Genomic DNA, 22,278 nt, shown 5'->3' on the forward strand with positions numbered 1-22,278 from the left:
GCAGGATTTTCCTCATTTTAAAGGCTTAATAATATTCCTCTCTCTCTCTCTCTCTCTCTCTCTCTCTCTCTCTCTCTCTCTCTGTCTCTCTCTCTCTCTGTGTGTGTGTGTGTGTGTGTGTGTGTGTGATTTCTTTATACATTAATCTGTGGATGGACATTTAGGTTGTTTCCATACCTTGGCTATTGTTGAATCAGGCTGTAGCGAACACTGCAGTGCAGATAGCTCTATGAGATAATAATTTCATTCCCTTCAGGTATATACCTAGAAGTAAGATTGCTGAATTATTAAGGTAGCTCTATTTTTAATTTTTTGAGGAATCTCCCTACTGTTTTCCTTAATTACTATATCAATTTACACTCCCACCAACAGTATGTACAAGTGCTCCCTTTTCTCCACATTCGACCAACACATCTTTTTTTTATAATAGCTATTCTAACAGGTGTGAAGTGATATCTTATTGTGATTTTGATTTGTGTTTCCCTGATAATAAGAGATGTTGAGCACTTTTTAATATACTTATTGACCATCTATGGTTCTTCTTTTGAGAAATGTCTATTTATTCTTCTGCCCATTTTTGAGTCAGGTTATTTGGGGGAATTTTTTTTTTTTCTGTTGAGTTGTATGAGTTCTTTCTATATTTTGGATATTAACCTTTATCAGATACACAGTTTGCAGATAATGTTCTCCCAATCTGTAGGTTGCTATTCAACATTGGGTTTTGGGTGGGGGGGTGGTTATTTGGTTTTGGTTTTGAAGGTTTTTTACTTTTGTGTGTGTGTGGTTTTTGTTTTGTCTTGTTTTGTTTTTGCTGTGCAGGAGCTTTTTAATTCAAATAACTTATCTTTTTTTTTGTTTCTGTTGTCTGGTTTTTAGTGTCCTATCCAAAAATCCATGCTCAGACCAATGTAAAGAAGCTTTTGCTTTATGTTTTCTTCCAGTAGTTTTATGTTCTCAAGTCTTACACTTAAAACTTTAATTTATTTGGAGTTGATTTTTGTACAGGGGGTGAAATAAAGGTCCAGTTTCATTTTTCTGCATGTGGATATCCAGTTTTCCCAGCATGATTTGTTGAAGAAACTATCACTTCCCCAATGGACTTTCTTTACATTCTTGTTGAAGATAAGTTGACCTTCTGGTGGACTTATTTTGGGGCTCCCTTAAGTTCCATTTGTCTATGTGTCTGTTTTTATGTCAATACTATACTATTTTGATTATTGTAGTCCTTATAGTATATTTTGAAATCAGGAAGTATGATGCCTCCAGCTTTGTTTTTCTTGATCAATATCGCTTCGATTATTTGGGGTCTTTTGTAGTTTCATATAAATTTTAGGATTATGTTTTCTATTTCTGTATAGAATGCCATTGAGATTTTAATAGAGATTGCATTGACTCTGTAGATCACTTTGGATAGTGTGGACACTTTAATAATATTAATTTTTCCAATACATGCGTATGAATGTCTTTCCATTTATCTTTTTTCTTCATCAGTGTTTTATAATTTTCATTGTACAAGTCTTTCACCTCTTTGGATAAGTTAATTCGTAAGTATTTTTTTTCTTTTTACAGCTACTGTAAATAAGATTGTTTTATTAATTGCTTTTTCAGATAGCTCATTTTTTGTTTGTGTGCAGATATGTCACCGATTTTTGTGTGTTGATTTTGTGTCCTGCAACTTTACTGAACTCATTTGTTAGTTCTAACAGAATTTTTTTGGTTAAGTCTTTAGTGTTTCCTGCTTGTATAATTATGTTATCTGCAAACAGAGATAATTTTACTTCTTTTTTGTGATTTAAATGTTGATACGGTTTGTATTTGTGTTCGTGTCCAAATCTCGTTGAATTGTAATCCTCAGTGTTGGAAGTGGGGCCTGTGGGAGATGTTTGGCTCATGGGGGCAGATTTCCTCCTCAGTGCTACTCTTGTGATAGTGAGTGCTCGTGAGATCTGGTTGTTTAAGTGTGTAGCAGCTCCCCACTCTTTCTCTCTCTCTTCCTCCTACTCTGGCTATGCAAAGATGTGCCTGCTTCCCCTTCGCCTTCTGCCGTGATTTTAAGTTTTCCCCAGCCATGCTTCCTAAAAAATCTTTAGGGCTGAAAGAGCAGAGGTATATTTTGATGATTAAATTAACTAACAGCCATAAGCCTTTCTGGGGTTCAATCCCACTAGTCCTTGCTGACAAGTAGATGTCTTGGTATCCTGATAGACTCAGAAGGAAAATGCACTCAGTTTCCAAGTACAGAGACAGAGAGAGAGAGAGAAAAGACATTGAAAACAGACATGGAATTTGTATGTATTATTTATTCTTCCAAAAAACACTCTTACTCTGGCTAACACAAAGGTTCTTTACCCTCAAGGAAGTAGTGACTTTTCTTTGCTTAAGGAGTATTAATTTGTTAATATATTGTAGTCTGTATAACAAGGAGACCATAGTTGGTCCAGGCTCTCATTAACAACAGGATAAATGTTTTCCAAATCCTTTAATAATCCACATACAACAATCATTTGAGGTAAGTACAATTTTCATTGCCAGTTTGAGAAACTGAGATTCAAAGGTGTGAAATAATCTGCTTGAGACCTCAAATCTCTGGTTCCAGAGCCCGTGATCTTAGGTACTGTGGGCTCCCTCCCACTCACATTGATGCCATTCATTTATATGGGGTCCTTTGTATTTCTCAACTACACCCCTGGTATATGTTGTACTTGGTTACTTCTCTGCTTGGCCTTTGTTCTTCATATTGAGATCTGATGAGGAGTGTAGATAAGGGTCAAGCTCTGCAGCACCATCCAGGTGCTATGTACCCCAATAATTTTCTGAGCTCTTCAGAGGAGAAAATAAGGTCAAAGTTTATTTCCCCCTCACTTACCCATGTTTCAGCAATCAATCAACATTACCTTGTAAAGAGACCTGGAAATGAGTTTGCAGGAAAAACTTGGAGAAAATATAGAGAGGTCGGGACTGGCTACATGTGAATGTTTTTTCTCATTTCTAGTCTCCCTAGCCAATAAAACTTTCTAATGTAAGAAACGGTCTTAGGGTAAAAGTCAAATCAATGGTGTGGCTACAATGTCCTTTGATTAGACTTTTTAAATATTTAAGGCATGACTAATGACTATCTCAATTAGACAAAAGATTTCTAACTATCTTAAGAGCACTTCAGAAAAGTCTAATCCAAAAACAGCCATAAATATATTTGTAGAGAGAGATATTTATTTAATTATATGACTCTTACTAAAACTAAGTATATGAAATCTATTACACAGAAAGCCAAAGAGTTATTAAGAGGTTTGTATCAGCAAAACAGCTATTACTTTGGCTTAAAAGACCAGATATTGGTCAAATTATAAAAAAGACTTCTGGCCCCCCAGCTTTTATCTAGCAAGAAGCAGTCTGAGCAAGTTATTTATTCAAGCATAATCATTTCTTTTTTTAAAGAAAAAGGGAAGATGCTTTCAGCCAAGAACACAGAGAATGGAACTACAGGCCACTGACAACAATGGACCAGGGAACCACTTCCATTAAGGAGAGTATAATATACTGCGGAACAGCTTTCAGGGTAATACAACCATGCCTCAATCATGGAATGTTCCCTGCCTCCAGAATAGGGACAACAGGCAATATTTTCCCTTGCACAATTTCAGAATTGTTACGGACCAGTGACAGTTACATATCTCCTGTTCTTCTACTTTTGGAGTGGAAGTGTCTATTGTAGTCATCCTATTCCTGTATCACCATTGTATATTGATGTCATGTAGAATGTAACTTTTCCCTTTGTTTCTCCAGATTCTAGATCAAGAGTAGCCACATCCAGATACAATGCAAATCACAAAATCCTGGACTTCAATTTTAATTCTACAATTAGATGATAGTTTTGGCATCCTATAATGAAAGTGAAGACATGCAGGAGGGATGTTAATATTTGTAATCAGTGGGCACATTGTGATAGAATATAAAGTTGGCCACAAATACTTTCTTTTCATACATTCACAACTCTGCAACATGACTTCACAGATCCATCAAGAGGTAGATGATGTTTCTCAAACCTGGGTTCATTTTGAAACTTTCTTTGCCTAATGTAACATTAGCAAACATGAAGCAAGCTGAGTGCTAAACAATGCTTGTGCATTGAGAATATTGAGAATCACCCTTTTTCTGCTTTTGGAACATGCGGCTATGGAACCTGCAGCCATTAGTATGCAAGAAACCCAGGTTGTCACTTGAATAAACACCCTTACCAATTGCCATACATTTGAGGCCAGTCTCACTAAGGATCACACTTTCCTAAAAAGATAAGCAACATCCCTCCTCAGCCTAATCTTTATGTGTGATATTTTGGCCCACATATGGTTTATTCCTTTGTCTTATTACCCAATTGGATCAGAACATGTAAGAGAAAGATTGGTATTAATTATTTGGCCCCTTATAGATCTCAGCAATGACAATGATGCTACACTCCCTTCTTCTACACATGCAATTAAGGTTCAAGACAATTTTATATACCCCTGAAAGGAGACACTGATGATTTCTATATGTCTGACAATTGTATACAGTTGACTAAACAATAGCATTCACTACTGTACAATGGTAAAAGCCAAAGCACTATTCCTTCTTATGCAAATAGTTGTTAGGGCTTTTAGATGTCCCTTCTTGGGAATCAACACAAAGTAAACCTGAAATTCTGATTCTGAGAAGATGGGAATATACACAAATATCTTTTATCTAACCATTCTGAGGGATCATTAAGCTGTCCATTTTTATTTCTTCCTATCCAGCACAGCACTCCTATTCAACAAGAACACTGTCCCTTGTTTATTGGTTACAAATACATGTATCATGCAGTCACTTCTCCACTTGCTAGAAGAAAGCAATGACATTGTCTGAAGTTACAACCTCTGGCAGATCACAAGAAAATGAGAAAGGCAAGTAAAGAAAGCAAATATAATCAACAATTAGCTGTATGACATTATAGGTGGATGGAAGATAGTAAGCAGATATGTAAGTCAGAAGGTAATTACTGGTCTTGGTGCCTGCTGGTCCTCAACACCCACAACAATGTCTAATAGATGATGTATCTACTGAAGGACAAAAGAAAGGATGGGAAGGATTGTTCTCATGATATGTGCTAGCTCCTGGTCTTGCCTTAATTAGCAGTTCGCTATCTTTTTCCTTAGCCCAGAGATCTAATTACAGATTTTTCCAGGTCTGTGGCAAGCATTCAACAACTAGACAAATATAGCAATACATCAATAATATTCAATAATGCAATAGTTATTATATCCTGTGTTACAATTTCTTAAGACTTCCCAGAAATTAGTTATACTCTATGGAAGTAAACAATAAAGAATCAGGAATATTTCCCATGTACTATCCCTTAGGACACACCTAAATAAAATAAAAAGGAAAATAAAAAGATTACTTCAACATTATCAGAGAAAACTCCAAGCTAAAGAGCCCACTAATTTAGATACAGTCCATTTTTAGGTAATTGTAGAAGCGTTGAGTGCTCAGAACCTTTGTGGGGCTGGTCTCTTGCTTTGCTGGCATTCCTGGCTGGCTATGCTGACAGTGTAAGTCAAGGGATTATTAGATTGGCCACATGCTCTCCGCTTTTGTTTCTTTGTTTTTGTTTTGTTTTTGGGACAGAGATAGGAAAGTTGAATGGGGCCCCAGAGATCTAAGAGAAAAGGAAGAGGGGAGAGAAATTTGTAGTGATGAGTGTTTTCTGCTGTAAGAGTCCTGAGAGAATAAAAGAGCTTGATTCTGGCAGAAGCAAACTGGCAATGTGGGTCAAGAATTAACCCACAGGAATGCCAGGATAACATCTCCTGAGACATGTCTCTAAATTACATCAAAAACTTCTATGAAGGATGTGTAAGTATTATCCAAACAAAAAAGCAATTGTATGAGTATTTTCTGAGTATTTTAACCTGAATTGCATAAGTCTTGGTGAATAAATTCTCTACATCTATGGAGAATACTGTAAGTATCAACCATATACTTCAAAATATTCTGAATTTAAAACTCTAAAGAGAAAAATTCAGGAAGTATCTTTAGATGTTGCTGTTTTAGTGTGGCTCACTCTCTCAATTTCATAATTAAGAAGTAGGGGAAAAAAGCTTTAATTACAATTAATAAACATTATTTAGTTTTTAAGGTAGTGTATGGACTGAGCTTACTACTGGATTTGTTATCTAATTTTCAAAAAGAAGTATTAGATATTCTGATTTTACTGCAAATGGATTACGGTGGTGGGGATATTAATTGAGTTCAAAGCTGTTTAAATATTTCCAAAATTACACATGTCCCTATCAAATGTTGCTTTTCATATTTTAAGAGTGAGAAATCTCATAATGCAGGAATTATATTTGATTTGATGATCTCTAAGGGTCAATTTGGCTTCAAAACTTCTTGAATCTTACATTTTTTAAATGCGATATAAGGATGTTTTTTAAATATCCTCCTTTAATGTTTGTGTTTAAAAGATTTTTTTTTTCTCCTAAAACCATAACAGGTTAAACCTCCAACTGTGATTGGTCAATTCCACACCCTTTTCTTTTGATCAATCCGAATGTTCTTCCTCGGGGTGCTAGGCTTTGCAGTTTATGGGAATGAGGCCTTGCACTTCAGTTGCGATACAGACAAAAGAGAAATAAATCTCTTCTGTTATAATCAGTTCAGGCCAATCACTCCACAGGTAAGTTTTTCTGTGTGCACATAAACATTAACTCTACAACAAACTCATTTTCTCTTTAAATGTAAAATAATGTCATAATGTGAGAAATACCCTAACAGGTTTTTTTTTTTTTTTTTAAGGATTATGTTACTTTTTCTTTAATTAGCTGTATATTTCAGATAAATTGAGTTTTGGGGAGTTTCTTCCAATTCTGGCATTTTGTTATCTACTAATGTTATCATTATTCTCCAGACCTATATTTGGAATATAGAAATTAACTGGCTAATAAAATAAACTACTTCATCATTATCAGTCATTAAGAGGCAGCTATAGTAATATATGACTATGTTTTCACAATAAATATGTTTGACATTACTACCTTCATTATATTAAGACATATATATGATATTTATGAAACTTGGAATTTTTAAGTTAGTCTCTGTTGAGAGTTAGTGGCGTTTTTAGTGTATTTTTAGTTACACATATTGATTAATTGATTTACTAAGATATTTCTGACATACTTTAGGTGTTCTGGGCATTACAACTAGTGATTGTCCTGGTTCCTGGAGCTATTTTTCATCTTTATGCTGCATGTAAAAGCATCAATCAAGAATGCATTCTTCAAAAGCCTATTTGCACTGTAATTTATATACTCTCTGTTTTATTAAGAATTAGTCTAGAGGCAGTAGCATTTTGGCTTCAGATTTACCTCTTTGGTTTCCAAGTAAAATCTCTTTACCTGTGTGATGCTAGATTTCTTGGGGAAAACATGATTGTAAGATGCATGGTTCCAGAACACTTTGAAAAAACCATTTTTCTCATTGCATTGTATACATTTACAGCAATTACAATGGTATTATGTGTTGCTGACATTTTTGAGATCATATTTAGAAGACTATACGTTCCATTCGGACAATGACAAAAGAATGGATTACCTATTGTCATGTTACAGTTCTTTATCATTTTTATTTAGTTTTATCATACTTAGTGAGTACCACAATTTCAAAACAAACTTACTTCAATGTGTCTGAAATTCATGTCTACTATAAAATATAATGCCTGTTTGTAAGATAAGGATTCTTGAAGAACTATTTCATTTTATTTTAATTTTGATCACTTTTATTAGAAAATATAAACAGAACTACTGTTAATTTATTTTTAAATGGTGCTTTTACAGAGTTCTCTCACATACATCTTAATTGATCAGTTTTTTGTGGCCAGAGAAACTTTTATTGTCTTTTTTTACGAAGTGGAAAATTGATGGACAGGTAGGTTAATTTGGGTGGCCAAAGTCATAATCCAGATCTTCATATTTTCCTTTCTGTGGAACTATACAGTTTTAAATTTGAGGGTGTAATTATTTTGCATTCATGTAAAATATAACTTATTTAAGCACAAAAGTTATAAATTAATTATTAAGGAGTAATTCTATAGTTTGACCATTACTTTGAAGAAATTGAACAATTACATTTTTAAAATTTTATTCAATCGTTTTCTTGAAAGTTTCAATATTAAAATGATATAGAAATATAGTTACCAAATAAATAAAAAATGCTATGGATAATACTGCACATGGGATCCTTGTTTCTTCTCAGGAAAAAAAAAAACCTTTCTGTGCCCACAGATGTTCTGTAACTGTAACTTCTATATTTATCAAAAGGGAACACTGTGTTTATATTAAGTTAGACTTCCTCAATAGCTATGAAATTATTTCAGAGACAATTGTATATTGATTTAGTGCATTTCTTTTTATCTGCCTGCCTTACCAACAATCATTTGATTCATTCGATATTATTTAAAATCCTTATGTATTACTGCTTTATACTGGTAACTTAGTAGGGAAATGAGTATACTCAGATAGTAAGGTTTTCCATTTTTCCTTAAGCTTTATGCAGCCTATGTTTGACATCATGAATTTCTGTATCTAAGGTTTTCATCACTGAGGTTTTCTCTACATGAGAGCACAGGAGAAAATCCAACTTATCTTCATTCCACAAATAGCTACTGATATCTATTTGTTAACAAGTACTGCATTAAAAAATTCGTATAAAAAAGATCATCAAGATTTAATACCTTTATAAAATCATAATCTAGCACGTGAGCTATAAAATCATACTATAGCAGTGGCATGCCAACAGGGTGGGGACTGGTAAAAATTGTCCACTCTACAAACAAAGGATATGTATTGACTTTCTTTGTTTAGAATAACTAACCGTTGGTGTTAACAAACAGCAACCATGTTTAGTATTTTATCCTTATTTTTAAATTCTCTATAGATAACATACCCCTTGATTGCCTGCATTCAAGGTGGAATGCTCCTGCCAATCTGCTGGCAAACATACACATTTTCATTATGGGTCCTATTTTTGCTGCATCTTTCCAAGGTGGATAATTTTCTATTGAATGTCAGGCATTGTGTGTTTTATCCTGTTGGATGACGGTTATTTTTCTTCTCATAAATATTCTTCAACTTAGTTCTGGAGCACAGTTAAGTTACTTGGAAACAGATGATCCTTTCTGCTTCTTTTCAAGCTTTGTTATATATGACCAGCGTAGTACTTACGGAAAGGCCAGTTTTGCCCCAATACTAAGGGAGAACCTTTCTGAGTGCCTCTTTTGTGGTTTGGAAATACTATCCTTTCACTAGTCTCAAAAATCTTGAATTCTTCCCTCCTGCTGGTTGACTTGTGGTGGTGACACTAATTACCATTGCTACAGGAAACAGGTTCTCTCTGTCCAAGGCAAGAAGGGAGATAGGGCAAAAGGACCTTATTCTGGTTTGCCTCTCAGGATTCTTTCCCAGGGAAGATCATTTTTCCAAAAAATCCCACAGAAGACTTCCCCTTAATATTATTGCCCAATCATAGATAAACACTTGGATTTATTCTCACTCTGATTCATCTTTTAGGGTAGGGCATGGTCAACATATATCTCTTTATTAAGAGATTTTTCCACTCTGACTTTGGGAACAGCAAATATTCTCAGTCTTGTATGAATCTTGAGTATTGTTCCTTTTGATCCTTTCAATTAGTTCTTTTCCTAGAAAGATATTTAAAGATGTTGCACTGATCAGGACTCACTGAAAAGCCCTTTGCAGATCTCTGAAGCTCTCTCATTTTCCAGCTCTCACCTTACTGTAGCATCCATTAAAATCTAGCTTCCTCAGCCTTCCTGAGCTCTTGATCTCTTCAACTGACAAGGTGGAAGGATGGCATCTCCAAGCCACCAAAGAAACCTTGCTTGCCTCTACTTCTTTGAACTAAACACTACATATTGTTATGTTTAAAGACAGAGATAAGATGAGAGAGGTGGTTTAGACAGTCTTGGAAATTCACTACCGACCTACTATGATTTCATTTTATTAGTAATTATATCAGAATTGTTAACACACAGCTATATAGTCCTGAATATATAAAAATTCATATTCCAATATGAAAACTAATTTTTCTGACTAAAATGCAAATATAGTAAAAATTAATAAGAACATCAAAACTAAACAATATCTAACCATTTGAAATGCTATTTAAAACCATTTCATAAAAAGCTCTTGGGTCAAATAAGATAACTTAAACTGAAGCTTTTCTGACTATTTATATGAACAAGAAGTGAGATGCTACATATTAAAACCTATGAGATATGAGCAAATTTGTATTGTACTGAAAATTGACAGCTGAAAATAAATCTATTATAAAAAAGGAAACAATAAATGTAATTCAAAAAGCAAACATAAGAACTTATTAAACAAAGATAAACAAAAATAATTTAATAAGGATATACGTAAAAAGTAACATTTTAGAAAACAAAGTAAAATAAATCCCAGATCACTCTTGAAAATAACAATAAAATTGATAAAACTTGGCAAATCAAATCAAGTGTAGAAGTATACTATTATAAGATTCTTGTAATATAGGTAAAGTATGTTATCATTTGAAGTTTGCTGTGATAACTTAAAGTTGTATATTATAAAATATAAAACAACCAGTTTAAAAAAGCAACACAATTTTGGTTTAACAAGCAAACGAACAAAATTAACTAGAATCATAAGACATTCAATTAATACGAAAGGTAGCAGGAAAGGAAAAAAGAGAACAAAAACAGATGAAACAAATAGAAACAATAACAAGGTAGTGGAACCAAACCCAAACATATCAATAGTTAACAATAAATACAAGAGATCTTGCCACTCCAAAAACATAAGAGATTGTCTAAATGTGTTTTTTAAAAGCCAGACCAAATTATTAACAAGAACCCCACTTTAAACATTTTTAAATATTTAAAGGTTTAATATTTTAAAATCTTAAATATTTTATAGAAAATAAATGGGAAAAGATGTATCATGCAAACCCTAAGCATCAGAGAGCTCAATTGACTATATTAATATGAGAAAACTCATGTCAATTTTACAGCAAGGAATGATGACAGAGATTAAAGAGACATTTCATAATGTTTAAAGTATAATTTCATCATGAAGCATAATAGTTATAATATGTATGCCACCAGTTAATAGAGATTCAGAATGCATGAAGCAAAACCTGGTAGATTCAAAAAAGAAATACATCCTATTATAGCTAAAGATTTCAACACTTCTCTCTCAGTAATAGCATCTAAACTGACAAAGTAAATAGAAAATCAGAAAGGATACAGAAGATTATAAATTATTAATACATAACTTGAACTAATTGATATTTATAGAATACTCTACCCAGCAACAACGGAACAGACATTCTTTTCAAGTGGGTGTGTAACATTCACCAAAAGAGATCGTTGTAACATTCACCAAAAGAGGTCCATAAGAAAGCCTCAAGGATTGAAATCATACAGACTATAGTCTCTGGTCACAATGGAATTAAACTAGAAATTAATAAAATTAAGATATCAGGGATACATCCAAATGTTTGAAAAATTAACAACATACTTTTATTAACCCATGGATCAAAGAAAAAAAATACCTGGGAAATTAAAAACTGCTTTAAACAAAATTGCGATTACAACTTATCAAAATAAGTGGAAAGCAGTTAAAACAGTGTTTGGCGGAATATTGGAAGTTCTAAATATTATGTTAGAAAAGACATTATATAGTAATTTTAACTGTTCATTTTCTGAAGTTGTTGGGGTTTTTTGTTTGTTTGTTTGTTTGTTTGTTTGTTTGTTTTTGAGAAGGAGTCTCACTCTATCATCAGGGCTGGAGTGCAGTGGCGCGATCACGACTCACTGCAACTTCTGCCTCCTGGGTTCAAGCGATTCTCCTGCCTCAGCCTCCTGAATAGCTGGGATTACAGGCATCCGCCACACATCCAGCTAATTTTTTATATTTTTAATAGAGATGGGTTTTCACCATGTTGGCCAGGCTGCTCTCGAACTCCTGATCATGCAATTCACCCGCCTCGGCCTTCCAAAGTGCTGAGATTACAGGCATGAGCCACCATGCCCAGCCTGAAGTTTTTAAAAGATATGTTAAATACAAATTAAATAGAAGGATGCAAATAAAAATACGAATATAAAACACAGTGATATAAAACCCAAAGACAATAGAGAAAATCAATTAAACCAAAATCTCGTTCTTTGAAAAGATTAATAAAACTTATAAATTTCTGGTTTGATAATATGAGATAATAAGGGAGAAAATGAAAATCATAAGATAAATCAGAAAAGGGAAATTATAGTAAAACCTTGAAACAATTATAAGGAAACATCCAGAACAATGTTAGGTCAGTAAGTTTTTGATACTTAGATGAAAAAATTTCTAAATTCCAAACTACTAAAAATTGACAGACACAAACAAAAAATATAACTATCCATATATGGATTTTTAAAATTTTAAATCCAAAACCTTCCCATAAAGAAATGTCAGGCCCTGATGAATTCAGCGGTCAATTCCATTAAATCTTTAAGGAAGAAATAATACTCCAAAATCTTTTTTAAGAATTAGAAGAGAATATTTGCCATTTCATGTAAGGAGGCCAGCATAATGTTGATATTAAAAATTCTTAGCAAAAATATATTTACAAATAGAATTCAGCAATATATATAAAAATAATACATCATGTTAGGTGGGATTTATCCCTGAAATGAAAAGTTATATTATAAACACCCATTTATAATGAAACAAACCAAAAACCCTAAACCTCTCACTTTAAACGAGATCTACCTAAGCTTGATAAATAGCATCTAAAGAAACTTACAGGAATTAACAATTTCCCCTGTAGTCTCAAAACAGGCAAGGCTCTGTACTTTTCCCACTTGTGTTTAACGTTGAACTAAAATTCAATAAGACAAAAACAAAATAAACATATACATACTAAATATATATTTATTCAATAAGTACAATAACACAAACAATATATAAATTGCAAAATAATAAATATCTTTATTCACAGACGTGATCACGTACATAGAAAATTCTAAAGAATGTTCCAGAAAATTAAATTTATAAGCCAAGCACTGTGGTTCATGCCTGTAATCCCAGAACTTTTGGAGGTGGAGCCAGGAGGATCGCTTGAGTCTAGGAGTTTGAGATTAGCCTGGACAATACAGCAAGACCCCCCCCTGCAAAAAATAAGGAAATTAGCTAGGCATGGTGGTGCCTGCCTGTAGTACCAGCTACTCCAGAGGCTGAGGTGAGAGGATGATTTGAGCCCAAGAGATTGGGGCGGCAGTGAGCTATGATTGTGCCACTGCCCACTAGCCTGGCTGGCGGAGCAAGACTCTGTCTCTTAAATAAATAAATAAATAAACTTATGAAGAATAATTTTTCTGTAGAGTAATAAAAAATAAAATTTAAATGTAAAAAAAATCATTTAAAATAGAATCAAAAATATGAAGTGCATAGCGATAAATTTTTCAAAATATGTGCTAGACCTGCACAATGAAAACTACAAAACAGTGGTGAAAATAATTAAAGATTTTTTATTTTAATTTTTATTTAATTTTTATTTTTTATTTTTTGAGATGGAGTCTCGTTCTGTCGCCCAGGCTGGAGTGCAGTGGCACAATCTTGGCTCACTGCCACCTCCACCTCCCAGGTTCAAACGATTCTCCTGCCGCAGCCTCCCAAGTAGCTGGGATTACAGGCATGTGCCACCACACCCTGCTAATTTTATGTTTTTAGTAGAGACGGAGTTTCACCATGTTGGCCAGGCTGATCACAAACTCCTGACCTCAGGTGATTCGCCCACCTCGGCTTCCCAAAGTGCTGAAATTACAGGCGTGAGCCACTGTACCATTTTAAGTGGAAAAATTAACCATGTCACATCCATGGCTTGGAAGTCTTACTTATTTGTAACTTTGGTCATTATAAACCGATCTGTAAATTCAATATAATTCCAGTCAAAATCCTAGGAAACTTATATAAAAATTGACGTGATGTTTCTAAAATTTATATGTAAATACAGGAGATCTAGAATAGCCAACACAATTTTGAAAAATGAAAGGAAAACAAAAATAAAAACAAAAACAGACAGAGGACTTACATTACATACTCTGAAGACTTCTTTAAAGGTACAATAGATCGCACCACTGCAGTCCAGTCTGGGTGACACAGCAAGACTCCTTCTCAAAAAAAAAAGACAGGGGTGGAGTAAGATGGCCGAATAGGAACAGCTCCAGTCTCCAACTCCCAGCGCCAGCGACACAGAAGACCGGTGATTTCTGCATTTTCAACTGAGGTACTGGGTTCATCTCACTGGGGAGTGCCGGACGATAGGCACTGGTCAGCTGCTGCAGCCCGACCAGCTAGAGCTGAAGCAGGGCGAGGCATCGCCTCACCTGGGAAGCGCAAAGGGGAAGGGAATCCTTTTCCTAGCCAGGGGAACTGAGACACACAACACCTGGAAAATCGGGTAACTCCCACCCCAATATTGCGCTTTAAGCAAACAGGCACACCAGGAGATCATATCCCACACCTGGCTGGGAGGGTCACACGCCCACGGAGCCTCCCTCATTGCTAGCACAGCAGTCTGTGATCTACCGGCAAGGCAGCAGCGAGGCTGGGGGAGGGGCGCCCGCCATTGCTGAGGCTTAAGTAGGTAAACAAAGCTGCTGGGAAGCTCCAACTGGGTGGAGCTCACAGCAGCTCAAGGAAACCTGCCTGTCTCTGTAGACTCCACCTCTGGGGACAGGGCACAGCTACACAACAACAACAACAACAACAAAAAAGCAGCAGAAACCTCTGCAGACGCAAACGACTCTGTCTGACAGCTTTGAAGAGAGCAGTGGATCTCCCAACACGGAGGTTGAGATCTGAGAAGGGACAGACTGCCTGCTCAAGTGGGTCCCTGACCCCTGAGCAGCCTAACTGGGAGACATCCCCCACTAGGGGCAGTCTGACACCTCACACCTCACAGGGTGGAGTACACCCCTGAGAGGAAGCTTCCAAAGCAAGAATCAGACAGGTACACTCGCTGTTCAGCAATATTCTATCTTCTGCAGCCTCTGCTGCTGATACCCAGGCAAACAGGGTCTGGAGTGGACCTCAAGCAATCTCCAACAGACCTACAGCTGAGGCCCCTGACTGTTAGAAGGAAAACTATCAAATAGGAAGGACACCTACACCAAAATCCCATCAGTACGTCACCATCATCAAAGACCAGAGGCAGATAAAACCACAAAGATGGGGATAAAGCAGGGCAGAAAAGCTGGAAATTCAAAAAATAAGAGCGCATCTCCCCCGGCAAAGGAGCGCAGCTCATCACCAGCAACAGATCAAAGCTGGACGGAGAATGACTTTGACGAGATGAGAGAAGAAGGCTTCAGTCCATCAAACCTCTCAGAGCTAAAGGAGGAATTACGTACCCAGTGCAAAGAAACTAAAAATCTTGAAAAAAAAGTGGAAGAATTGATAGCTAGAGTAATTAATGCAGAGAAGGTCATAAACGAAATGAAAGAGATAAAAACCATGACACGAGAAATACGTGACAAATGCACAAGCTTCAGTAACTGACTCGATCAACTGGAAGAAACAGTATCAGCGATTGAGGATCAAATGAATGAAATAAAGCGAGAAGAGAAACCAAAAGAAAAAAGAAGAAAAAGAAATGAACAAAGCCTGCAAGAAGTATGGGATTATGTAAAAAGACCAAATCTACGTCTGATTGGGGTGCCTGAAAGTGAGGGGAAAAATGGAACCAAGTTGGAAAACACTCTTCAGGATATCATCCAGGAGAACTTCCCCAACCTAGTAGGGCAGGTCAACATTCAAATTCAGGAAATACAGAGAAAGCCACAAAGATACTCCTCGAGAAGAGTAACTCCAAGACACATAATTGCCAGATTCACCAAAGTTGAAATGAAGGAAAAAATCTTAAGGGCATCCAGAGAGAAAGGTCGGGTTACCCACAAAGGGAAGCCCATCAGACTAACAGCAGATCTCTCGGCAGAAACTCTATAAGCCAGAAGAGAGTGGGGGCCAATATTCAACATTCTTAAAGAAAAGAATTTTCAACCCAGAATTTCATATCCAGCCAAACTAAGTTTCATAAGTGAAGGAGAAATAAAATCCTTTACAGATAAGCAAATGCTTAGAGATTTTGTCACCACCAGGCCTGCATTACAAGAGACCCTGAAGGAAGCACTAAATATGGAAAGGAACAACCGGTACCAGCCATTGCAAAAACATGCCACAATGTAAAGACCATTGAGACTAGGAAGAAACTGCATCAACTAACGAGCAAAATAACCAGTTAATATCTTAATGGCAGGATCAAGTTCACACATAACAATATTAACCTTAAATGTAAATGGACTAAATGCTCCAATTAAAAGACACAGACTGGCAAACTGGATAAAGAGTCAAGACCCATCAGTCTGCTGTATTCAGGAGACCCATCTCACATGCAGAGACATACATAGGCTCAAAATAAAGGGATGGAGGAAGATTTACCAAGCAAATGGAGAAAAAAAAAAAAGCAGGGGTTGCAATACTAGTCTCTGATAAAACAGACTTTAAACCATCAAAGATCAAAAGAGACAAAGGCGGCCATTGCATAATGGTAAAGGGATCAATTCAACAGGAAGAGCTAACTATCCTATATATATATGCACCCAATACAGGAGCACCCAGATTCATAAAGCAAGTCCTTCGAGACTTACAAAGAGACTTAGACTCCCATACAATAATAATGGGAGACTTCAACACCCAACTGTCAACATTAGACAGATCAACGAGACAGAAAGTTAACAAGGATATCCAGGAATTGAACTCATCTCTGCAGCAAGCAGACCTAATAGACATCTACAGAACTCTCCACCCCAAATCAACAGAATATACATTCTTCTCAGCACCACATCGCACTTATTCCAAAATTGACCACATAATTGGAAGTAAAGCAGTCCTCAGCAAATGTACAAGAACAGAAATTATAACAAACTGTCTCTCAGGCCACAGGGCAATCAAACTAGAACTCAGGACTAAGAAACTCAATCAAAACCGCTCAACTACATGGAAACTGAACAACCTGCTCCTGAATGACTACTGGGTACATAACGAAATGAAGGCAGAAATAAAGATGTTCTTTGAAACCAATGAGAACAAAGATACAACATACCAGAATCTCTGGGACACATTTAAAGCAGTGTGTAGAGGGAAATTTATAGCACTAAATGCCCTCAAGAGAAAGCAGGAAAGATCTAAAATTGACACTCTAACATCACAATTAAAAGAACTAGAGAAGCAAGAGCAAACACATTCCAAAGCTAGCAGAAGGCAAGAAATAACTAAGATCAGAGCAGAACTGAAGGAGATAGAGACACAAAAAAACCCTCCAAAAAATCAATGAATCCAGGAGTTGGTTTTTTGAAAAGATAACAAAATTGACAGACCGCTAGCAAGACTAATAAAGAAGAAAAGAGAGAAGAATCAAATAGACGCAATAAAAAATGATAAAGGGGATATCACCACCGACCCCACAGAAATACAAACTACCATCAGAGAATACTATAAACACCTCTACGCAAATAAACTGGAAAATCTAGAAGAAATGGATAATTTCCTGGACACTTACACTCTTCCAAGACTAAACCAGGAAGAAGTTGAATCCCTGAATAGACCAATAGCAGGCTCTGAAATTGAGGCAATAATTAATAGCCTACCAACGAAAAAAAGTCCAGGACCAGATGGATTCACAGCTGAATTCTACCAGAGGTACAAGGAGGAGCTGGTACCATTCCTTCTGAAACTATTCCAATCAATAGAAAAAGAGGGAATCCTCCCTAACTCATGTTATGAGGCCAACATCATCCTGATACCAAAGCCTGGCAGAGACACAACAAAAAAAGAGAATTTTAGACCAATATCCCTGATGAACATCGATGTAAAAATCCTCAATAAAATACTGGCAAACCGGATTCAGCAGCACATCAAAAAGCTTATCCACCATGATCAAGTGGGCTTCATCCCCGGGATGCAAGGCTGGTTCAACATTCGCAAATCAATAAATATAATCCAGCATATAAACAGAACCAAAGACAAGAACCACATGATTATCTCAATAGATGCAGAAAAGGCCTTTGACAAAATTCAACAGCGCTTCATGCTAAAAACACTCAATAAATTCGGTATTGATGGAACGTACCTCAAAATAATAAGAGCTATTTATGACAAACCCACAGCCAATATCATACTGAATGGGCAAAATCTGGAAAAATTCCCTTTGAAAACTGGCACAAGACAGGGATGCCCTCTCTCACCACTCCTATTCAACATAGTGTTGGAAGTTCTGGCTAGGCCAATCAGGCAAGAGAAAGAAATCAAGGGTATTCAGTTAGGAAAAGAAGAAGTAAAATTGTCCCTCTTTGCAGATGACATGATTGTATATTTAGAAAACCCCATTGTCTCAGCCCAAAATCTCCTTAAGCTGATAAGCAACTTCAGCAAAGTCTCAGGATACAAAATTAATGTGCAAAAATCACAAGCATTCTTATACACCAGTAACAGACAAACAGAGAGCCAAATCGTGAATGAACTTCCATTCACAATTGCTTCAAAGAGAATAAAATACCTAGGAATCCAACTTACAAGGGATGTGAAGGACTTCTTCAAGGAGAACTACAAACCACTGCTCAGTGAAATCAAAGAGGACACAAACAAATGGAAGAACATACCATGCTCATGGATAGGAAGAATCAATATCATGGAAATGGCCATACTGCCCAAGGTTATTTATAGATTCAATGCCATCCCCATCAAGCTACCAACGAGTTTCTTCACAGAATTGGAAAAAACTGCTTTAAAGTTCATATGGAACCAAAAAAGAGCCCGCATCTCCAAGACAATCCTAAGTCAAAAGAACAAAGCTGGAGGCATCACGCTACCTGACTTCAAACTATACTACAAGGCTACAGTAACCAAAACAGCATGGTACTCGTACCAAAACAGAGATATAGACCAATGGAACAGAACCGAGTCCTCAGAAATAATACCACACATCTACAGCCATCTGATCTTTGACAAACCTGAGAGAAACAAGAAATGGGGAAAGGATTCCCTATTTAATAAATGTTGCTGGGAAAATTGGCTAGCCATAAGTAGAAAGCTGAAACTGGATCCTTTCCTTACTCCTTATATGAAAATTAATTCAAGATGGATTAGAGACTTAAATGTTAGACCTAATACCATAAAAACCCTAGAGGAAAACCTAGGTAGTACCATTCAGGACATAGGCATGGGCAAAGACTTCATGTCTAAAACACCAAAAGCAACGGCAGCAAAAGCCAAAATTGACAAATGGGATCTCATTAAACTAAAGAGCTTCTGCACAGCAAAAGAAACTACCATCAGAGTGAACAGGCAACCTACAGAATGGGAGAAAATTGTTGCAATCTACTCATCAGACAAAGGGCTAATATCCAGAACCTACAAAGAACTCAAACAAATTTACTAGAACAAAACAAACCACCCCATCAAAAAGTGGGCAAAGGATATGAACAGACATTTCTCAAAAGAAGACATTCATACAGCCAACAGACACATGAAAAAATGCTCATCATCACTGGCCATCAGAGAAATGCAAATCAAAACCACAATGAGATACCATCTCACACCAGTTAGAATGGCGATCATTCAAAAGTCAGGAAACAACAGTTGCTGGAGAGGATGTGGAGAAATAGGAACACTTTTACACTGTTGGTGGGATTGTAAACTAGTTCAGCTATTATGGAAAACAGTATGGCGATTCCTCAAGGATCTAGAACTAGATGTACCATATGACCCAGCCATCCCATTACTGGGTATATACTCAAAGGATTATAAATCATGCTGCTATAAAGACACATGCACACGTATGTTTATTGCGGCACTATTCACAATAGCAAAGACTTGGAATCAACCCAAATGTCCATCAGTGACAGACTGGATTAAGAAAATGTGGCACATATACACCATGGAATACTATGCAGCCATAAAAAAGGATGAGTTTGTGTCCTTTGTAGGGACATGGATGCAGCTGGAAACCATCATTCTTAGCAAACTATCACAAGAACAGAAAACCAAACACCGCATGTTCTCACTCATAGGTGGGAACTGAACAATGAGATCACTTGGACTCGGGAAGGGGGACATCACACACTGGGGCCTATCATGGGGATTGCATTGGGAGTTATACCTGATGTAAATGATGAGTTGATGGGTGCTGACGAGTTGATGGGTGCAGCACACCAACATGGCACAAGTATACATATGTAACAAACCTGCACGTTATGCACATGTACCCTAGAACTTAAAGTATAATAATAATAAATAAATTAATTAATTAATTAATAAAATAAAGGTACAATAATCAAAATCATGTAGACCAGGCATGAAGATAGGCATATGGAATGGGAACAATCAAGAGACTGGAAATATGTTTGCTCGCATATAGTTAGCTTATTTTTTTAAATGTGTTAATGTAATTCAATGATGCCGAACAACTAAATATCCATGTTTAAAACATAAAATGTAATGTTTATAATGTCTGCATGTCCCAGCCATGGTCGGATGGGGTGGCAAATGGTCCTGACCAAGTTTTCAGGGTCTTCCCTATCATTCTTCTGCTGGAACTTTTAAGGAAAAATTATTTCTACTTGTGGGGATGCGAAAATAATAGTATGTAAGTCTCATGATACTGGAAGCCAAATTTCTACCACATACAGTACATTAAAAAGATACAGCTATAGATATATTATCCTGATTACATTGACTGATGCCCTGTCATTTGCCACCAAGATGGTTCTGACCAAACTGACACAGAATATTTTTATTGCCAGATGATCACAACATGGAGTCTAGGGAATGTTACAAAAAGTTTTTTCCCATCAAAACACCTGTCAGCTCTAGTTCCTCTCCCTTTTCTTCTTCCTATGGTTGCCCTCACCCCCTATTTTGTCCTACAGCTCTGCCCTCCCCTTACTTGCCAAGGTTCTAGCCCAGTCCTGGAGGGTGATGTCAGATCCTTCAGAAACTGGTCTGAGATGAATGGAGAAGAAGAATTTAGGTCTTTCTAGTAAAATATCATAGTAAAACAAGAAAAAGCAACCTCATAGTCATTAATATTTACTTTGTTTCATAGCCTAATTTCAATGTGTGTTACACTAACACTGTCTCTGTACTGTTCTCCATCAAATCAATTATCATCTCATGAAAGGGGTAGCATATTTAGAAAGAAGAGAGTATGAGGCTCTTGTCTGTAATCTCAGCACTTTGGGAGGCCAAGGCAGGAGTATCACTTGAGACTAGGAGTTCAAGACCTGCCTAGGCAACAAAAGAATAATTATTAGCCATGGTGGTATGTGCCTGTGGTGCCAGCTACTCAGGAGGCTGAGGCAAGAGGATCCTTGAGCCCAGGAGTTCAAGGCTGCAGTGAGCTCTGATAGTGTGCTGCACTCCAGCTTAGGTGACAGAATGAGAACCTGTCTAAAAAAAAAAGAAAGAAAGAAAAAAGAGAGGAAGGAAGGAGAAAAGAAAGGAAAGGAAAAGAAAAGAAAAGAAAAGAAAAGAAAAGAGCATATATTGGCAGATCAGAGAGTAAAATCCAATTCCAACCACTTCACTTTCTCATTTTTCCCTCGGCCCTGCTCATGAGGGTATACAAATAAGAGTACACATGAATGTATGCAAATGAGAGACTGGCAAACTCTAGTCCTGAAGACAGAACTGAGTAAAAAAGCCCGACCCAGAATAAGATGATGGACTTTGCAAATAGGTCTAGACAACGTATGTGGAGTGGGATAGTATAAGGACATGGAGCGGTTTCTTCTGGGCATGAGAGAGTGATCAGAAAATAGTAGGCAGAGGGGAATTTCCGAGCTGCAGATTGTGGCTCTTGGGGATAGTGTGATTTCAGTGCAAACTAGTTTTAAGATGAATCCTCAAAACTGAAGACTGAGATAAAATAAAGAAGAAGGTTATTTGAGGAAGTAAATGAAGTGTACAGTCCTGAAGGATATAAGTATGGGATGGAGAGGAGTGGAAGAGAATTGAAGTCATTGAGGGTAGAAGGAAAAATTGATGCCTACTGTACAATGGTTAAGAGTTACCAGCGTTGAAAAAGTCCCAAACACCCTATCTTACATTAAGAAAAGATAATAAATATGAAAATATTTTGCAAATTGTTAATCACTTTCCAGGAAAAAAA

The 22,278-nt window shown here is 36.4% G+C and overlaps 2 protein-coding genes across 2 annotated transcripts in view; one reads left to right on the top strand and one right to left on the bottom strand.

Annotated features, from left to right (window-relative positions):
- Window positions 1-22,278, bottom strand: part of NMBR (neuromedin B receptor) — a 74,864-nt gene that overhangs the window by 52,093 nt on the left and 493 nt on the right. Inside the window, exon 2 of the mRNA XM_025382069.1 lies at window positions 12,856-12,930. The gene's annotated coding sequence lies outside the window, so the exon portion shown is untranslated. The remainder of the gene's footprint in view (window positions 1-12,855; window positions 12,931-22,278) is intronic.
- Window positions 5,833-7,592, top strand: GJE1 (gap junction protein epsilon 1). Its single transcript, XM_025382073.1, is given in 3 exon segments — window positions 5,833-5,871; window positions 6,512-6,706; window positions 7,200-7,592. Coding segments are annotated over 3 exon segments (627 nt in total).

This window comes from Theropithecus gelada, chromosome 4 (genome assembly GCF_003255815.1).
Source record: "Theropithecus gelada isolate Dixy chromosome 4, Tgel_1.0, whole genome shotgun sequence".
NCBI classification, from domain to species: domain Eukaryota; kingdom Metazoa; phylum Chordata; class Mammalia; order Primates; family Cercopithecidae; genus Theropithecus; species Theropithecus gelada.